The sequence below is a fragment of the Protopterus annectens genome, chromosome 5.part0 (assembly GCF_019279795.1).
Source record: "Protopterus annectens isolate FY-2018-M chromosome 5.part0, PAN1.0, whole genome shotgun sequence".
NCBI classification, from domain to species: domain Eukaryota; kingdom Metazoa; phylum Chordata; order Ceratodontiformes; family Protopteridae; genus Protopterus; species Protopterus annectens.
The window spans coordinates 376,969,877-376,989,311 of record NC_056735.1 but is presented as its reverse complement, the minus strand read 5'-3'; the positions used below and the strand labels follow the sequence as shown (position 1 = coordinate 376,989,311).

Below are 19,435 nucleotides of genomic sequence, written 5' to 3'. Positions count from 1 at the left end.
TTGGAGCGTGCAGAAGACAACTAACAGCAAATCCTCCCTCAAAAGACCTGCAGCACAGCCCTTGAATATGTATTATACATTAGTCTCCATATTCAGGAGAGATATTATTCCTCCCCCCTTACTAATAGAAATGTGACATCAAGTTGATCCTTTGATCATTTCTGAGATAACATTTCTTAGTTAAGAATATATACAGTATTTCATATTTACTTGGCTTTGGAGAAATGCATGTGACTACATATCACATCATTTCAAAAGAAAGCATAGATGAATGCTGCAAATGAAAAGTTATGCCTTGACAGATGCTGAATAATAACTATTTGAATAGTCATCACTTTCAGGCTTCTGTAAGTATCTTACAATAGACTGTCTAGAAGGGAGTTGCCTGACATCATGCAAAACTTCATATGTGGATGAACTAAATGTTGCTTATACAATGGGCCATAAAGGAAATTGCAAAAAAAGATGGGAAATATAAAATGATTAATACTTCCTCAGAATTATAAAACTAAGCTCAACATTTCAGATTTTTAAATTAGTATCATTATAAAGTTGAAATATTGCTCCATAACTTGTTTATAAATTTGGTGTACCATTTAGGGTTCTTAACATATTAGTAATGGTTTGAAATTTGCTTTTATAATTTGATTTTGTGATAAAACTTCAGGATTCATGATTAGGTTTAGTAAGCAAGAACTACTTTACAGCTCATTGAGATCAAACTCCATTTGGAACCAACTAACCAAGCATAACTTGATGAAACTAAACTCGCCCATCACTGTCTTCTACAAGAAATCACGAACAGTACAGTTTTTAAGTAGGCCCTGGCAGTGATTCCTTTCTTTTGGGAAATGTCCCCCTTCTTCATGTTTGTGTGACTGTGGAATTGGTACATATAAGATCGGGGGCTTGACCCTCACATGGGGGTGCAAGAGAGATTACTCCCTGAAAAAAAAACAGATATATTTTCATTGAACTGATTTCTGACAAGTTGTGTTTGGGGAGTTGGCTCCTTGTAGAGTTGTAACTTTAGTCATAGTTGGAAGTGAAAAGAAGATCTTTACCTTTAGAGCTGCTGTAGAACAAAAACATTCAAATGTTTTTGCTATTTTTACCACTTGAGTCCACTATAAATAATCTCATCATATTTAATTGATGTTATTATTGAAACTCAAAACATTTAAAACTTGGGTGGTCACTAGTCAAAACAGTGACATTCCCAAGGCTGCAAAACACAAAAAAAAACATATTTTTGTAGTGTACAAGCCCTCCTGCCCCCAAGACATGTAGGCAAGGCCCACACCCCCAAACTACATATACACATACATACATACAAGGCAAGCCCCACACCTCCAAACTATATATACAGATATATACAAGGCAAGCCCCACACCTCCAAACTATATATACACATATATACAAGGCAAGCCCCACACCTCCAAAACTATATATACACATACATACAAGGGAAGCCCCACACCTCCAAAACTATATATACACATACATGCAAGGCAAGTCCCACACCTTCAAACTATATTTTATTTTATTATTTTATTTATTTTATTTTATTTAACATTTGTTTACCGGGAAAGTCTGACTTGGAACGAGCCAATTTTCAGAGGAGGCCCATGGAGAAATGCTCCAGATATATATACACATGCATGCAAGGCAAGCCCTGTACCTCCAACTATATATACACATGCATACAAGGCAAGCCCCACACCTCCAAACTATATATACACATATATACAAGGCAAGCACCACACCTTCAAACTATACATAAGCATACATACAAGGCAAGCCCCGTACCTCCAACTGTATATACATATATATATACAGACACACACACACACACACACACACACACACACACACACACACACACACACACACACACACACACACACACACACACACACCCCAACTCTAAGTATGTGAAAATTCAGAGAATTAGGAGAATGTAAGGAAAACAGAATGCTCACCTTCTTGCTTTCCTATAAGTCTGATGTCAGGATACTGGTGATCTTTTAAGTTCAAATGTAATTAAAGCACTGACCAACTATCCTTGACAAACAGAGCTTCCAAATCACTTAACAATGATATTCTCTGTGGGGGGAGCTATTTCTTGTCTTTATTCATTATCATTGTCTCCTTGCAAATCTGCCCCTTCATATTTTGCTTTGTGTTGATGATATAGCCATCTGAAGGATGAACTATTCCTTTGGGGCTATCAGCTGTTATGTGCATTATTTTGCCTTACTTCACAGCTGATTTTCAAAAAGCCATGGTGCTTGGCAGAGTTGCAAGACCCAGAATGTTAAACCATGGATTCCTACTCATGCTAACAATTAACTGTTGAATCCTATAAATATTATATATCTAGCTTGATCTTTTCCTCAGTTTCTGTAAACCATATGGTTGCAATGAACAAAGAAATAAGTTAACACCCTCTTGGGCTCTGTCACTAAAGCTTAGTTTTCCTCACTGTAGAATCACATTGTATACTGAGGAAAGATATTCTCCTACCTACCACTAAATATGTTGCAGAATCATCTTCCACCAAGCTGTATAAAAGTACAAGCAGGGTGCAGTAGTCTCTTAAAATCTAAAGGTTTCTGGCTCATGCCCTCTAGACTAGAGAGAACACCATTATGACAGTCTAAGGCTAGTTGGGCTCCTGTAAACTAAACCTAAGGGCTGTATTTCCAAAATGCAGTTTCATATTTAAGTTGTCATACTTAAGGTCTTATTCATCATTAAGATGTTCATTATCTATCTGGACTTCAGCTAGGACACATTGCACTTCCTTTTTCAACCAGTAATCCTGGCATATTCTTCAGCAAACCTTCTGAAATGTAAACAAGGCCTTTAACATGCAAGGCTCTAAAGTGTGGAATATATTGCCTGTTGACCTTCAGGCTTACAACTGCATACACTTCTAACAGCTATTATACAGTGTTTGTCCCATGAAGCAGTCTATATGTATTGTAAAGGAATAACTTGCAGCAAAATTAAAATTTTTATTTGAACCTTTCAGCTTGTTTCAACTAATCTTTTATTGTCTTATTTGATACCCTGGTCATAACAGTTAGTCCCTTTGTCAAAGTGACTTCCCTTTGAAGAAAGATATTTTTGAGTATCTTACTCACATTATTTTTTCTTTTAATGTTAACAGACATTTTTATTTTTTTTCTGACCTTGTGATAGTGCAGGAAAGGTGGTACTGACTTTAATTTTTGAGTGTAGCACATTAATTACTTTGCTTCTCTGGGAATTAGATGAATATTTTAAAATTTCTATACTTTTTTTGTATTAATTTCCCCAGCATATTATTTCTGATGCTACTAGATCATGGATTTGAAGATGAAAGGCAGTCCCTGCTACCAAGTCCTCTTACCCCCCTCCACCAAAGTAAGTAAAGCAACTAATTATACAATGACCCCCCATTAATATTCCAAAACATGCACGCTGATTGGCCAGCATGACCATTGTAAATCCCACAATATGCCAACGGAAAACGGTCCGGTCACCCGTACTTTTTTCCATGGGTATAAAGTGTCCAAAACCTTTTTTTTTTTAATAAATAAAAAAAATAAAAGAAAGAAATAAATGGAGCAACGGAGACTTTCTTTTCTCCGTTGCTTCCATTTCAAATCATTGATGTACTGGGTATGCATAGGAATGCAAGTCCCATACGCATGCACAGTACATCAACAGAAGGGAGTAGTATACCACCACTGGCGGAAGAACAGTAATGCACCATTATACAAAGACAGTATTTATGAAAAGTAAGTATTTTTTTCTTAAATTATGTCATTGTATAATAGCAATAACCTACTCTCTGGTTGTGATATATTGAAATGTACCCACGGTTGGCTTTATTTAATCACTCGGGTTTAGCCCTCATGATTAAACCATGCCAATCATGGGTAAATCTTCAATATACCACACAACGTCGTCGGTTATTGCTTAAATAATGCATTTCTTGCTAAACAAAGTTAAACAAATCAGGGCAGAAGGCATACATGGTGAGTGAACTTTTAATGGGCTTCAGGTCCATGCTGGGAGCCTGGATTTATCATAATGAATGTCTTTGAATACAGAGCTGCTATTGCACAGGAGTGCTTTCTTGTCTGCATTGCTGTTCATTATTTCACATAGTAAATAAAAATGACAGATTCTCACATTTTGGTTTGTTTCTCCTGGGTGAAACTATAACATCTGAAATATTGGTGAGAAAAAATGAAGAGTACAGTGACCAATTCAGTTTGCTGTTACCAAGGATATAAAAAAGTTTTACTGGTTGATATTCTTCATCTAACAAATTGTGTTGTTATACAAACAGTGCAAAGAATACATTTGTTACAATGTAGCTATTTAAGGACAATATGCAGTCATCAGCAAGAGTAAGTAATTGTTCTCATGCAGTATAACCAACATACTCCTTACTGATCTGCAGTGCAGTGGTGCTTAGGGTTGCATTATTTAAACAAGAGGAATGGCTGCATTTTAGTCAACTGCTCATGAGTAGAACTTCTTTGTTTAATGTGAAATGTTCCTAAAAGTAAACTTAGAACAAGTTATGCCACATTGTATGCATACCATGGTAAGGTATGATGAAGAACAACAATTTTGATTATATAGACAGCATTGTTGCCTAAACCAACATCAGTTTCTTAGTAATTTCAAAACACCTGTTTATACATTCACATGCCAGTGAATTTTAGGTGAAGTCTGTGAATATGTTATACAAGACAATAGCTATAACCTGACCAGAGGAAAACAAGCAATTCTTTTTTTTTTTTTTTTTTTTTGTTTGTTTGTTAACCAGATAAGTGCCACTCATCTAAAAGCTTCTTTATAGCAGTCTAAAGTTCAACAACAGGAATTGATGGACAGTTAGGGTAACCAATCAACCTAAGCACCATGTCTGTGGGATATGGAAGGAAGCCAAAGTACCTGGAGAAAATCCATATGGAATAGGACAAATATGCAAGCTCTGTCCACAGTGAAGGACTGCAAGTTCCCCAGAGCTGAGAAACAACATTACTAGCTGTGGTAGCACTTTGTCACGTTTAATGGTATAACAAAAATGCTACAAAAACATGTAAAAGCAAGTGAGCCCTATGTCACAGTGACACTGATTGTGTCACTAGTGACCTGAATTCAACTATGGACTCAAGTGATGAAGATCCATTTGGGGGAGAGGTAGGACTTAGCAGCCCTGAGCCAGCCCTCTTGCTTTGTGGGGGAGAATGTGAGGCATTTTTACAGCTAGCCACCCTCTACTAGAGACTGGAAGGTGATTCTGCAGCTATGTGCATGCCGCTTTAGTATCTGCAATGAAGAAGGTAGATAGGCTGGAACAGGAGCTTTGTGGTCTTAAGTGCATGAGGTGATTTGCATACTTAGCCCCCAGTTAGGGTCAGTCAATCCTTTTATAACTTAAAAATCCCCTTCTAAAAAGAAAATTCTCCTTCCTGGCTGCAGTAATGACATCCCCTTCCTTTAGTCTGTGAGAGTCAATTAGATAAGTTATAGAAGATAGCAAAAACGTATCAAGTGTACTCTGAAACTGAATGCAAAGTGTGAATGTTTAAGTAGATTAACTGATTTTGCTCATACAGAGTCCAGTGCAGACTTCTATAAATATTTTCTGCCTTCCATACAGTGTATTTGGTTCCCTGGACTTCCACAGCAGGATCCAGCCTACTTAAGGAATTACTCTATCCTTTTCACATACACCACGGTGAGCTCTTTTGAATTCTGCAGTAGGGACTTATCTGATCGATGTCATTACTATCCTTTCTCTCAAGTTGTCCCATATTATACTGTATTGTATTATTACTACCAAATGATGTTATGCTTTTTCACAGTATATTGCAGTCTTATTTGTTGCTTTATTAGCTGTTATGCATTCACAGCACTGATATGTTATTACACATGAGGTCTTGATTATTGCTGCTAGCAGTATTTTAATGTTTTTGTATGATATTGACTGTTTGATGCAGCTTTTATGTATAGTATGGACTAACAGTGAGTGACAAGTGAGGTCTTGGTTCAATTTGTTTAGTTACATATGCCTAAGAATTTTCTGCTCTAACTTTTTTTGCATATAAGCATTTGTTTGTCTATCTTTTGTCAAATCATGTTTGAAAAGTATTGTTTTGGATCAGCTCATCTTCCTGGTTAACAAATAAATTAGTAATGCAGTCCAGCTTTATACTTACAGTCCGCACTTCACCCACAGGGATCGAGTATGAAAATGATGCACCTCGCTAAGAAGAGAATTCACAGCTGCTTCCACATGAAGACTTCTTCCTTCATAAGAATCCAGGGAGAATAACTCAACTGTGGGTTCACCAAAATGCTGCAAATGAACATATGTGTGTGTGAAATTTAATATAAAATACCAAATGCGGTACACATCAACCTTAATTAACTTGACGAATCACCGAGTTTTTTTAATGAAAATATGAACAAACATAGGCATACTGATTTTATTATAGCAATTTTAACAAAACTCTTTTGAAATACATGCTCAGCAAATAAGTTCAAAATAGGGAAAATTAACCAACAGACTGAAATACAGGCAATTGTAATGCTGAGTGCTGACATGCTGAAAAAAGAAAAAAGATTGGAAATGTAGGAGAAGAGTGAATCTTGATAATCAGTCTTCTCCTTTAAACTTGTTTTTTGTAGGCCCCCCCCTCATGAACTTATATGTTAACTCCAAAACTGCCATATCTCAGAGAAAAGTGAATATTCTAAGAAATGGCCATCTTGGACTCCGTATATTTAAATCTAAGTTTTCAGCCATTCAGTCTCTTTGTTTTGGGACTCGCTCTGGTGGGTCCCAGAATTTGAAATGGTTAATGCTTAAGGAAGCAAGGCTAGATTTATGTTTCTAAGATATGCAATATTAATACAGCACAACAAAAAGTTCTGTCTAAATAAATATTTACTGGATAATGTTTGAAGGCATAAAGATGAAGAAGATTTTCAAAATAAAGTAGACAGTTTGATTTTTGAGTCAAACTGAGCTGTTTTCCAATTTAAATAACAACAAAATGCAGGCAGCACAGAACTGGGTAATAGTAAGCTTGATGGAATGGCATAAAAAAGCAGAAATATTGTATTATATACATTTTAAATTTACACCATGTAGTGTGACCCGTCAAAATATACAGTGCCAAACAGCGCTACCCAAAACTATTGTAATGGTGCTGCAGAACAGATTTTTCAAAAAAGAAACACGCAGAATGTTGGAAAAAGAAAAGCCTCTGCACGAGAGCTTTCGGTGTTAATATGCCCGGATACAATCGAGACTCCAGGCTTCTTCAAGTTAGGTTGCATTGTTACAACCTTGTGCTCGTCTTCCCTCCTCCTAGTAATTCTCCGGAGATGGGATATGATGTTTAAGGGCCCGCTTTGTTTACCAAAGAATTATTTTGAAAAGGTGCGTGGCATGCAGAACATACATTCTAACATAATTGCCTGAAACGTTAAACTTTAAATTGTTTTGACATATAGACTCAAAAATGCTTGAAAATTAGTGCAATGATGACTACTGCTTGAGCCAGATTTTGATATTTCTGGTTTGTAATTTATCATTAGAGTATTAGTACAGATTTAAATGTCAGTCTTTAATGTTGGAAAATTTATATCTTGCTTTAAGCTTTTAATAAAATAATAAAACAATTGCATTTTTCCCCATGATACACATCCTCCTGTGGCAGTGTAACACTTTACTGCCAGTACTGTATGCTTAGCTTCAGTCTGATTACATTTGGGTAAAAAGATGCTGACCCACTGTCCCACAAGTACAGTGTCTGTATGTGTCTTGAGCAACAGAGATCAATAAAAAGGGCAAAACATGCATGCCCACAGCTGGTGGGGTTTGGTTTTATTGGCCTGAATGTAATAATAAACACTTAAAAGTAAAAAAAAAGTCATGGACATTCATAAGCCATGTAGCTGGAATACTTGATGCCTTTAAGGGGTTATTTGCAGATATCCCATGAACATCCATTATAGGAGGTTTAAAGTATCACACAGTGAAAACTCTAACTTGGCTGGGTTTTTCTTGCATTCTTTTATTATAGAACTTAGTACAGGAGGGCCTACTATGAATACGTGGGCTATTGCATGGCAGAATGAGTGGCTGAAAGCATAATTACTGATGTTATGGTAAGTAAATGATCCGAGAAGGTGTGACACTGACCTTTAACAGTAACTGGAAATCTGCTGTCCATTAATTAAGGGAAGTGACAGATAAAATGTTGGTGGTAATGAGATAAGACAGAGAGTGTATATGTACAGCCAAGAAAGCTGCCTTGTCAAGTGAAATACATCAACATCTGACATTTGATGAACGCTTATCTCCTGGAAAGAACTCTTGATCCCACCAACCATATGTGACAATACTTGACTGAACTAATGCTATTATTATGTTTTCCTAAGGAAAGGATGGGGAGACACATCTAATAGTCATATGGCAACTAGAGTCCAGAAAGAATGGCAGAAGTGGAAGTGCATTAGTAGGACAGAGAGGGTCGGTGGGGAAATATCTGGGGGGAGCAGTGAATAAGCAATAAGCATTACTTTTTAGGTCACAACAGAAAGCACAATTGATTATGATTTTTATTTAAAATCTAAATGCATCACTTTATACATACCTCTTAACTGTCCAGATTTTCACAGAATGCCTAGATTTTCACCTCAAGTTTTTGTCCTGTTCCTCATAAAACTTGTGGTTTTCTGGCAATTCATTGAAAATTGAAGTTTCTAAATAGTGACACATATTTGAATGTCTGACTTCATAGTCTTCAGAACATGCATGCTAATGCAAAACCTGTTATTCTAGCAGCTTTCTAACATAAAAGCAATATTTAATAATTGTTCCTGATTTTGGGCTTTTGTCTCCCCAAAATATTTGGCTTTGCCCAGACTTTTTCCTGCTTAGAGGTTGAGAATTATAGCTTTATACAAAGTCACTTTTCCAGGTCATTCTTTAATGCAGTTCATTAAAATATTCTGAATTATACTTGTTTCACCTGAAAGGCTGCTTTTGAAAAATTTCAAAGTCTCCTTATATACCCATGTGCACTGACAGTGAATTTAAGTGAAATGATTTACTAATTAGATTAAAGATGATGCGTAGCTACTGACAACAAATCCATATATCTACAGTTCTCACAACTAGACTACAGCTATTTTATGTTCTACTAATGGCATTAGCTGACCTACCTTGGATTTCTGCCAGGAATTATCACAACTAAAACTCATTGACTGAGATCCTGGAGCATAAACATTCAAGTCATCTGCTTTTTCATTCCTTTACTGTCCCAGTGCTTATTAACTGAGTTGGGTAGTGAACTCCAGGGTAAAATGGACTAAGCATTATGAAAGTTTATGTGTTGACATAACACTGATTGCAGTCTAACAGCTGTACAATACTTGTACAGAAAAAGATGTGTGAAAGGTAGGTTTTGTGTATTTTGCCATTTCTTGTACATTATTGTCTTCTGTTGGCAAAGCTTAATATCAAGCTGACTATTCAAAAGGAGCAGATAATTATACTCACATTCAAGTGAAGAACTGAACATATTACTGATATGAATAAATACTACTATATGGTTATGTGGTCATATGTGTATTACATTCATAATTCAGACTATGCCAGTTTTACACATCAGTTAAACAAGGTTGCATAACCAACATCTAGGTTGTTTGATTTATGCTGCTTTTGTCTTTCATTTTGTAATGACACCAGCATTTCAGGAATTATCAGGATGGCTCAGAAGTGAATGTTTATAATGTTGCTGCATGCTAAACCTCTAATCAGATCCACACACTAGAAAAACATGTAGGAAGTATTCTGTTGTGATAACACTTCTCTTTAATATGTGTTTTCCATATCACACTGTGACAATGGTGGCTATAAACACAGTAACAGACTCTGATGTTGTTATAGATAGAGTCATCAGCCTCATCTCCCCCACCTTCTGGTTCTGTTCTAGATCCTAGTTAACATTCATGATAATTTGCCTCCAAAACAAAAGATGACTTATGTCAGTCCCATATAACAATAGCCTCCTCTGGAGAGTAGATGTATTTAATTACTTATTTGATTGTTTATACTTTGTCAACCAGGTTAGTACCACTAGGCTTATAGCCTGTTCATGAATGTAAATTTGCAAGATTTTAATAAAATACCTCTATTCATTACATGATGGGTGATTACGACATGTCAGCAGCAGCTAACTTTGAAGATAGAGAGGAGAAGGGGAACTTTTTTGTTTGTTTATTTTTGCCCACTGCTGCTGACTTCATGTCCTGCATGCCCCTATATTCCTGATTCCCACAAACCATATCTACCTGCTGGGAGAGCAGCTTAGCCTGGTGTTGCCCTTTTCCTTGCACAGGGTAGTTTGTCAAATAAGTAGATCAAGAAGTGTAAACAGGGACTATCATACTGTGGCTTGTGTGGGTTTATCTCTTGCCCTGAGCCCCACCCTCTACTGGATGACAACATCATCAGGCTGGGTGGACAACAGGGACTTGATTGAGCATATATTATGTTCCTGGGCCCATAGGAGCAACCAGTCCTGCTTTCCCCTTCCACCCCTCCCCTAGCCTGACAACATCTCTCTGAGCACTGGTCTTTGCCTGTCCCCTAGCATAGAGATGTCCAGGATAGTCTCTTCCCCAAGGATGTCCACTCCCGTCCTTGCTGCCAGTACCATGAAACACCTAAGCCATTAATTGAATTTGAATCACCTAGATCATACTAAGGACTTGGGTGGCCACGGTGGTGCAGCGGTTTGCGTTGTGGCCTCACAGCAAGAGGTTCTCTGGTTCGATCCTCGGCTGGGGTGCCTTCTGTGCAGAGTCTGTATGTTCCCCCTGTGTTCGTGTGGGTTTCCTCCGGGTGCTCCGGTTTCCTCTCACATCCCAAAGACATGCTCTAGGTGGATTGGACACTCTAAATTGGCCGTAGGTGTGAGTGCGTGTGTGTGTGCCTTCTGTGGAAAGTTGGGTGCTGGGCTGGCAACTCGACACCGTAAAACTCCACTGCCGATGATGAGCAGACAGGTGATCCACTGTGGTGACCACTAACCAGGAAAAGCCGAAAGAAGAAGAAGATCATACTAAGGACTTCACACCACTGATCTGTTGAAGAGGTGGGATTTGATAGAAAGTGAATATACTAGTTGTGGTGACAGAACTGGTGCTTGTTGGACAAGATAATACAGTCTTACTAGAAAGGTGTGGCAAACCTAAGCCTTCCACCATTATTCTTTGGTCAAAGGTGATAGAGGAAATAACTACTGAACTGTACAAAGAAAAACAAATTAAGATGATGCAGCAAGATAGGAAGAATGAATTTTGGAAGGCCAGATCTCAGGTAAACGTATCAGTCACATAAACTTGTCAGAGTGACAACTTAGACAACTGGGTATCCTGATGTCACTAAAGGAGCTGGAAGGAAGGGAAAATATGCTGAGCCAAATGAGCAAGTGAGAAAAAAAAATGTAAACACTTTTACTGAACTATCACTTGTGACATAGACAAGCTTACATTTATATAAAAGTAATCAGACCATGTTACCAAGTTCACATTTACAAATGTTATACATCATATATACTGAGATATGTCATATAATCAAAACATTACATAACTTGTTCAATCCCTGCATTCTCTTAAACCTCATTTCTCTTCCAAAACATTTTTCTGCATGTATTATTTCCATGCTCTGCATTTTTTCCATGTAATTTAAGTGTACCCTTTTCTAAAGATCCCACTTCTTGTTCTTTTATCTCTGTTACAATATTCACTCTTTCAAATATAGCTAGTTGAAATTTTTATTTCCATTTTCTAGTAATTGAATTTTTGGCAGCCAGTATTGAACTTAACAAAGCCTTACTATATCTAGGCAATTCATATAATTAGTTACACCCATTTGCAAAGCTAGTATTTCTGACAGAGTACTCTGTAAAGAATTTAAGTCTACCATCTCATTAGCCTCTGAGAACATATGCGCTCAGGTACCTCTTTTCTTCCCCATTACACCTCCAACATTTGCCTTCTACCTGAGGAAACATTCTTTGGAGTCTGCTTGGGGTATAAAAGTGCCATGCAAACACATCCAGGCAAAAATCCTAAATTTTCTCTATTTTGTTGTACATTTGGGAACTATATATATATATATATATATATGTCCTCCCACTGTTTCTTTGTGAATTGCATATCTAATCTCTCTTCTGAATTTTTTCTGATCTCTTCTGATTGAGTCCTATAATTATTGTGTATTGTTTTATATGCTTTATTAATTATCCATTTTTAACAGCAGCTTCTGTTCTAGATTCAGTTAAAAACTCAACCAGTGCAGGTCTTTCATTTAGGATTCCCATGTCTTTTTCTTTGTTTATACTCTGATATCAATCGCTGATAGGGAAGGCCTGTAATCCAAATAACTTCTTGGCCTCTTCCAGTTCTGTTACCTTTCCCTCTCTAATTATTTGCTCCCAGTACCTTGTTTCCTTTGCCAGCTTCTTCCAGCAAATTCCAGTCCCTTCTTGTCTAGTCTCTGTATCCTTTGTTGCAGTCATCCCTATAGGCAGAATCGTCTTTTTTCCATTCCCATGTTGGCTTAGTTCTTAGTATACTTTCTGCTACTTTATGACTATAATATTTTGACTGTTGTTATTTTACTTAAGGATCTGTGTCCAAAATCAGACTCTTTCCTTATTTCTTGAATTACCCCCCACACACCTTCATCATCATCCCTTTCTACATTGAATTATAGCTTTCTGCTTGTGTTATATATAAGAACCTTAATTGTGTAGCTCTAAAATATCCTTTCAAATCGGTAATCCTAAACCTCCTTGTTCTGCTGGGAGGATGAACTTCTCCCACTAGACTCTTGCCATCTTCCCCTCCCAAATAAAATCATTCAATTGTTTGTTAATTACTATCCACGCCTTCTCTTCTGGTTGATAGAACCATGCCTGATCTGTGTATATAATTAAATGGACAAAAACATTTACTGCTTGTATTTGCTATCCATATCCATAGACAAGAGTTTCCAGTCTCTCTGTTTTAGTGTTATCTTTTTAGTCTCTTCCCTCATATCATTAGTTGCATAACAGAATCCTTTTAATCCATACTACTAAATACATCATTTTGTCATATCCCCATAAATATGGGTATTGCTGAACCAGTTCATGTATGGATACATAGTTTATAACCTTTGTTTTATCTTCATTAATTTTATATCCAGAAAAAAAAACTTTAACAGTCTCAGAATATTCCACAACACTGTGATGTCCTTTTTTGGTTCTGTCAGGTACAGAATAATATCATATGCAAATAGAGGGAACGTTTCTAGAACACCATACCAATTATATCCTTGAATTTCTGAGTTCCTTATTTTCTTTGCCAATGCTTCTAAATATAACATAAATAGCAAAGGGGAAAGAGGACACCCCTGTCAGGTTCCTCTGTTCAGACACAGATTATCAGAGAGGAACCCTCCCACTTTGATTTTTGCCTCTGATCCCTCATATAATTAACTGTATTAGTGTAACAGGAAATGCAAATGATTCCATTGCCAGACTCATAAAATCCCTGCTTACTCTATCAAATGCTTTCTCTGCATTAAGACCCACCAATAACAGTGGTATTTTCTTACATTCTGCCTCCATCTGGATCACCATTGCTCTATTTATCTTGCAAATGTTTGCCTCCCCTCAACAAAACAACATTGGTCTATATGTATCAACTTTGGCATCGCTTTGCCATTTTTTTAGCCATTATAGATATAAACACTTTATAATTATGGTTTAAAATTGAAATGGGCATATATCCCACTTGGGGAATCATAGAAAAACTTACTGCATTAGGCATAAATTCCTACATTGTCAGGTGGATAGCAAACCAGCTCACTGATCAGACACGTTGTCCAGACAGGTGAATCCACTTCTGATAATAAATCTGTTACTAGTGGTGCCCCACAGGGCTCAGCACTGGGACCAATATTGGGGGCCTCTGGCTCACCAAGTTCACTGGCGACTGCAAGCTGGGAGCAATCATAAAATCCCTGAATGATGTTGTCATCCTACAAACAGGCCTAAGAATGACAAATGACTTGTGCCAAAACCATGGTCTGAGAGTAAATGCTAAAAAATGTGTAATCATACCCTTCAGTAAATCAGATATCCCCACAAATTATAATACTGATAGCACACCTCTAAAAGTAGACCCAGTGGTGAGTAACCTAGGAAATGAGATAGACAGTAACCTAAACTTTGACCACCAGGAAGCTATGGTAGTGAGGAAATCCTTCTGTGTGGCTCAACTTGAAAGTAAAAGCATGACATCAAAGTCAAAGGAAGTCATAGTGCCATTGTGCTCAGCCCTCATCAGGCCTATAATTGAGTACAATGCTTCCTTCTGCATGTATCTAACCAGGCACTTACACAAACTGGAGCAGCCCAGAGGCTTCTCACTGAAAAATGCAAAACATGACACATGCCTTATGTGGATCGACTAAAAGCTCTATCCATTTACTCTGTTTCATATTGTTTATTGAGAGGTGACTTAAGTGTGACCTAAAAGGCATTCTCTGATCCAGCCTTAATGAAAATGTTACATATTTGAAAAAAAACATGATATGAGGGTTATGGGTTCCATGGACTTGAGCATTATTTGTGACTAACAGAACTTGCTGAAGAGAAAGATTCATATCCCAAAGGCTACCTCCTCCATGGAATAAATTTCCCTTCTTGTAAAACAAAGTCCATCCCTCATTATCTTAAAAAAGAATCTGGATAAACGGATGGGGAACTTAAATTCACTCCTGTGGTACAGCCCATGTTCCTTATGGACAGAGGCAATCTGTAAAATGACTCAGGGCTCCAACACCCAAAGTCCCACTATCTTGATTCCACCCCATCCCATACCTGGGAAATTAAGATATAATATTGTCATATCCTGGGTATTATTGGCTAGTCTTGTAAAGCCTCTTGTGCCATTAGCCTAGTAATCACCGATGAACCTATGAAACTATATGAAGCTGTATCAGATGGGTTTTTACTGTCTTTAGGTATTACAGCCACCACATTTTTTCCAGGATGTTGGTGACTCTCTTTTTTTAAATACTGTTAAACAAAATCTTCCAGGTCTTCTTCTTCACACATTCTTCACATCTACCAGAATGCCATCTATTCCTGGAGACTTTCCTGTAGATTGATTATACATCACCATTTTTATCATCTCTCTTCCTGTCTTAACTGTTAATTGTTGAGCCTTATCTACCTGTAATCTTGGCATATTTAAGTATTCCACAAATATTTCTATTTGTGCTTTTTCTTTATGTCCTCCACTTCTCTACTTTATATAAATTTTCCAAGGAAACATAGAAAAAGAAAAAAGTAGTCTTGAAAGACAAGATGAAACATTTATTGCTAACTTTTCATTATATTCTGTAGTGTCATATTTACTTGTTTCAGTTTAAAATTTGTTATTAGATTAAGCTAAGAGTTTTAATCCAGACATTCACTTATGTAAAGCTAAGAAAAAACATATCAGCTGTACATATATTATGATCTGTGTAGTTTATACTGCACTCCCACCTCAGCAACTCAAGATTACAGTCTACTGACTTAAAGAAGCTTTGTCTAGGTTTTCTTCTCTTTTTGCACTGTAATGTCTACATTTCTTAATACCAAAAAGAAGGAAAGAGAAGAGGAAAAAAGGCATCTGTTTACTTTAGTAATTTTATCACATACAAGAACAACTAAAAATACTTTACTATAAAATATGCAATTTATATTGTGAAAAGTTTCATAGAAATACAGTTAAAAACAGAAATAGTTTTACTTATTGTTACTTCTTTCCTTCTTTATCACCTCCCCTCAGAGTCCTTCCATAGATTAATGACATGAAGTGAGACAAATGCTTTTCAGTTCCCCAGAAGTTTAACAAACTTGAAAGCTTTGAGTAAGAGATGGAAGAAAGAAGCTATCAATAGGGGTAGACTGCCAAATATTGTGATTTATGCATATACATGCTGTTGATACTGTAAGACGACAGTGTTAGGTTTAGTGGTAGATATATTAAAAGATGTATTAAGGAAGGTCAGATTGGGGCAAATACTGAGAACTATAAGGGTTTGAGGAGTAGTGAAATAAGAAGGGATTAGTTTTACTCAAAAATATAGATGTATTAAGTCCAAACTTGCTGCGGTAGCATTGTTGCCTCACAGTAAGACGCTGTCCGGTTCGATTCTCAGCTAGAGCGTCTTCTGCGTGGGGACATGCGTGAATGGGCGTACCTTCGTTGAAGGTTGTGCATCAGGGCTGGTAACTTGGCATGTAAAAATCAACTACCAATCATTAGCAGACCGGAATTCCACTGTGGCAACCCCTAACCGGGAAAAGCCGAAAGACACAAACAAACAAAGTCCAAACTTTAGAAGGGCTAATACAGCAGAGTGGAACAGAATTTTATTCGAGTTAAATACTATTTTACAGATGTTAAAGGCATATATGTTGACCTTTATGAAAAAAAATTGTATCTAAGTAAGTCTATATTACTGAGTAAAATTACTTTGTATATGGGATGTCCATTACATGAGGGGTTGGGAGATGAAGTAATCTTTTTTTTTTTTTTTTGCTGTTAAAGGGAACAGTTTAAATCTGCTCAATGGGTGGTGTTATTTGGAGTGGCAGAGTTGGTTTTGTAATAGTGAACCACATGGCGTATTTGGTATGAATAAATTTGAGAAAAATAAAGAATAGATATTATTTATGAAGCATTATGGATAATTATTGGAAGTTATAATTATTAAGAAATATAGAGCACATGAAAATATATTAACATAGTAATAACATAGTAAGAAACTATTACTTTGAAATTATAAGAAAGAAAATGCCTACAGTATGGTTCTTCCTTGGTGGATTATTTTTACTTTCTCCTTATAAGACTTCTGTAAGGCTGAAGTAATATAAAACTTTGGATTAGAGAATGAAATGATATGATTAGGCATACTTTCTAAGAATGCAAAATGTTTATATACACACACACACACACATGCATATATATATATATATATATATATATATACATGTATTTGTAGGTGTGTGTGTGTGTTTGTGTGTGTGCATGCATGTGTGTTTGTACATATAAATATAGTGATAAATTATGCCAGTGCAAACCAACATTGACATATTTAAAAAAAAGTAATAATTAATAATATCTTTGATTATTTTCTTTATCTGAGTATGGCTCATTTTACACAAGACTAATCCTGCACAGGATGGCAGTCTATTGAGGAACACTGTTCTTACACATTTCTTTTTTAATATTCTGGCTTCCTCATCATTTTTTTGCTGTAGATTAGGGGAATAATGTCATAATCCAAAATAAAGACAATCTGAATAAACAATTGCGGTAAGCTCCAGCTGACAGAGGGACACTAGGAGAAGTTTCAATGTGCAAATATTAGTCCTTTTAGTTTTAGAAGATGTTTGATGTAAAAAAACACTAAAATAAGTTCTGCTGATGACATGTAATAATAGAATCTGAGAGATTAGAAGATGTCTTGAGGTATATATTTTCTTCTTCTAGGAAGGAAGTGAGACAAAAGTGCATCCATACCTCTCAACTGTCCAGATTTTCAGAGAATATCCAGATTTTTGCCTCATAGTTTCTGGTCTATTCCTCACAAAAGTTATGGTTTTCTGGCAATTCATTGAGGCCTGAAGTAATAAATTAATGACAGACATTTGAGTTTCCGACTTCATATCCTTCAGAAATGCACATTAAAACAAAATCTGTTATTCTAGCAACTTTGTAAGTTTATAAGAGCAATACATTTTCCCTCTATCTTTGGCTCTGTCTTCCTCTCCCCCATTGTTTTTGGTTTTGTCCAAATTTCATACTCTAACAGTTATGAGTGCATTCATTAATTTGTATGTTTCTTTAACTGTCTTTGTTCTTCTGAATATTATCTCAGACTTCAGAAACTGCATTTGAAATTATGGCTAAATTTCAAAGGTGTGTGGTGCCATGGCTGATGCGAAGCTCAGGGAAACAGATTTAAAAATGATGTGTATTTTTCTTCTTCTCTCCATCTTATTTTTCTACTACTAACACAGTTGATCTAAAAGATGTATGTATCTTTGTGAGGTTCTCTCTTGTAAATGTATAAGGGGATAAAATGAATGGAATCACTTGAATCTGCCTGAAATATAATCTGTACTAGCAGATCATAAAACATAATTCCAATCCACTACAAAGACATAGCTGACTAGAATTGTAGGAAGAAAGCAGTCATTAAAATGTATGCACTTAAGAGATGCATGTTGACTTCATGTGTATTGCTGTTCTCTGTTGTCTCTGGGTTGATGTAACTAAACGTTTGTGCTATGAAGGTGACAGAACTAGTTTAGTTACTTTTTTCTGTGGAAAACCCAAACTAAGAAAGAGGTGATATAATGCTTTCTTCTAAAGGAAATATGTGTTCTGGAAAAAGAACTGACATTAAATGTATATAAGTATTTGAGCCTGGTCTTTATTCTGCCATGTGTTTGCTTGGAAGACATTGAGGTGATAACCTTCATGTAAGTTGGCTGACTTCAAACTTCTCTTTGTTACCGTTTAGGAATTATAGCAGGAAAGAGTTCAATGATCTGCAAGCTGAAGACAAACAGATGTATGCAATTATATTAGATACAGGTTTTCTTTAAAATATCCTCTGTGTTTAACTGAATGATATTTTGTTTTCCTATATACAGTTTTTCATTCATTTGCATATTTAATTTGTAACTGCACTATTTGCATTATTAAGTAAAGTTAATTTATTTACATTTAAGCTCTTGTGGCTGATATTTATTGTATATGTATCATTGCTAGCTATTACCTGAGAGGAGGATTATCATTTATCACTGCAGGTTAACAAGCTGTAGTGGGTCTTGTCTCCACTAAGCTAGATTGTTTGGGCTTGCAGCCAGTGGAATTATGAATGTGTATGATTTCATATTTTACTTAAGAGAAGGATGCAATTGGAGATCCCTGGTTGTGGCAGCACTACTATGCTAGGAAGAAAGTTGTAAAGAATTGAATTCTGCCCGCCTTCACTGGGAAATGGGTATATGTGTATGTGAAAATAACTTGTGTGAAAGGTAGTTACTACCTCAAGTAAGAAGCACTGGAAAATACTATTGTTTACAGAGTGGTGAGAAAGGAGCCTGAGGTGCAAAGACTCAACTTTGAATATGGTCTGTATGCAGCCTGTTCTGTGGACGGATGTTGATAGCTCATACCCAGAATAGCAGTGCTTATTCCCTGTATGCTCCTGGGACTAGGTTGCATTTTATGAAATTGATTATTGAGTTTCTTTGCAGTTTATTTTTATTTTAACCTGCCA

General features: G+C 36.4%; 1 protein-coding gene across 1 annotated transcript in view; it reads right to left on the bottom strand.

Annotated features, from left to right (window-relative positions):
- LOC122802163 overlaps nucleotides 1–19,435 on the bottom strand; it is a 1,241,087-nt gene that overhangs the window by 139,859 nt on the left and 1,081,793 nt on the right. The window contains exon 19 of the mRNA XM_044071837.1: nucleotides 6,231–6,370. Within this exon, the coding sequence (XP_043927772.1) occupies nucleotides 6,231–6,370 (140 nt within the window). The remainder of the gene's footprint in view (nucleotides 1–6,230; nucleotides 6,371–19,435) is intronic.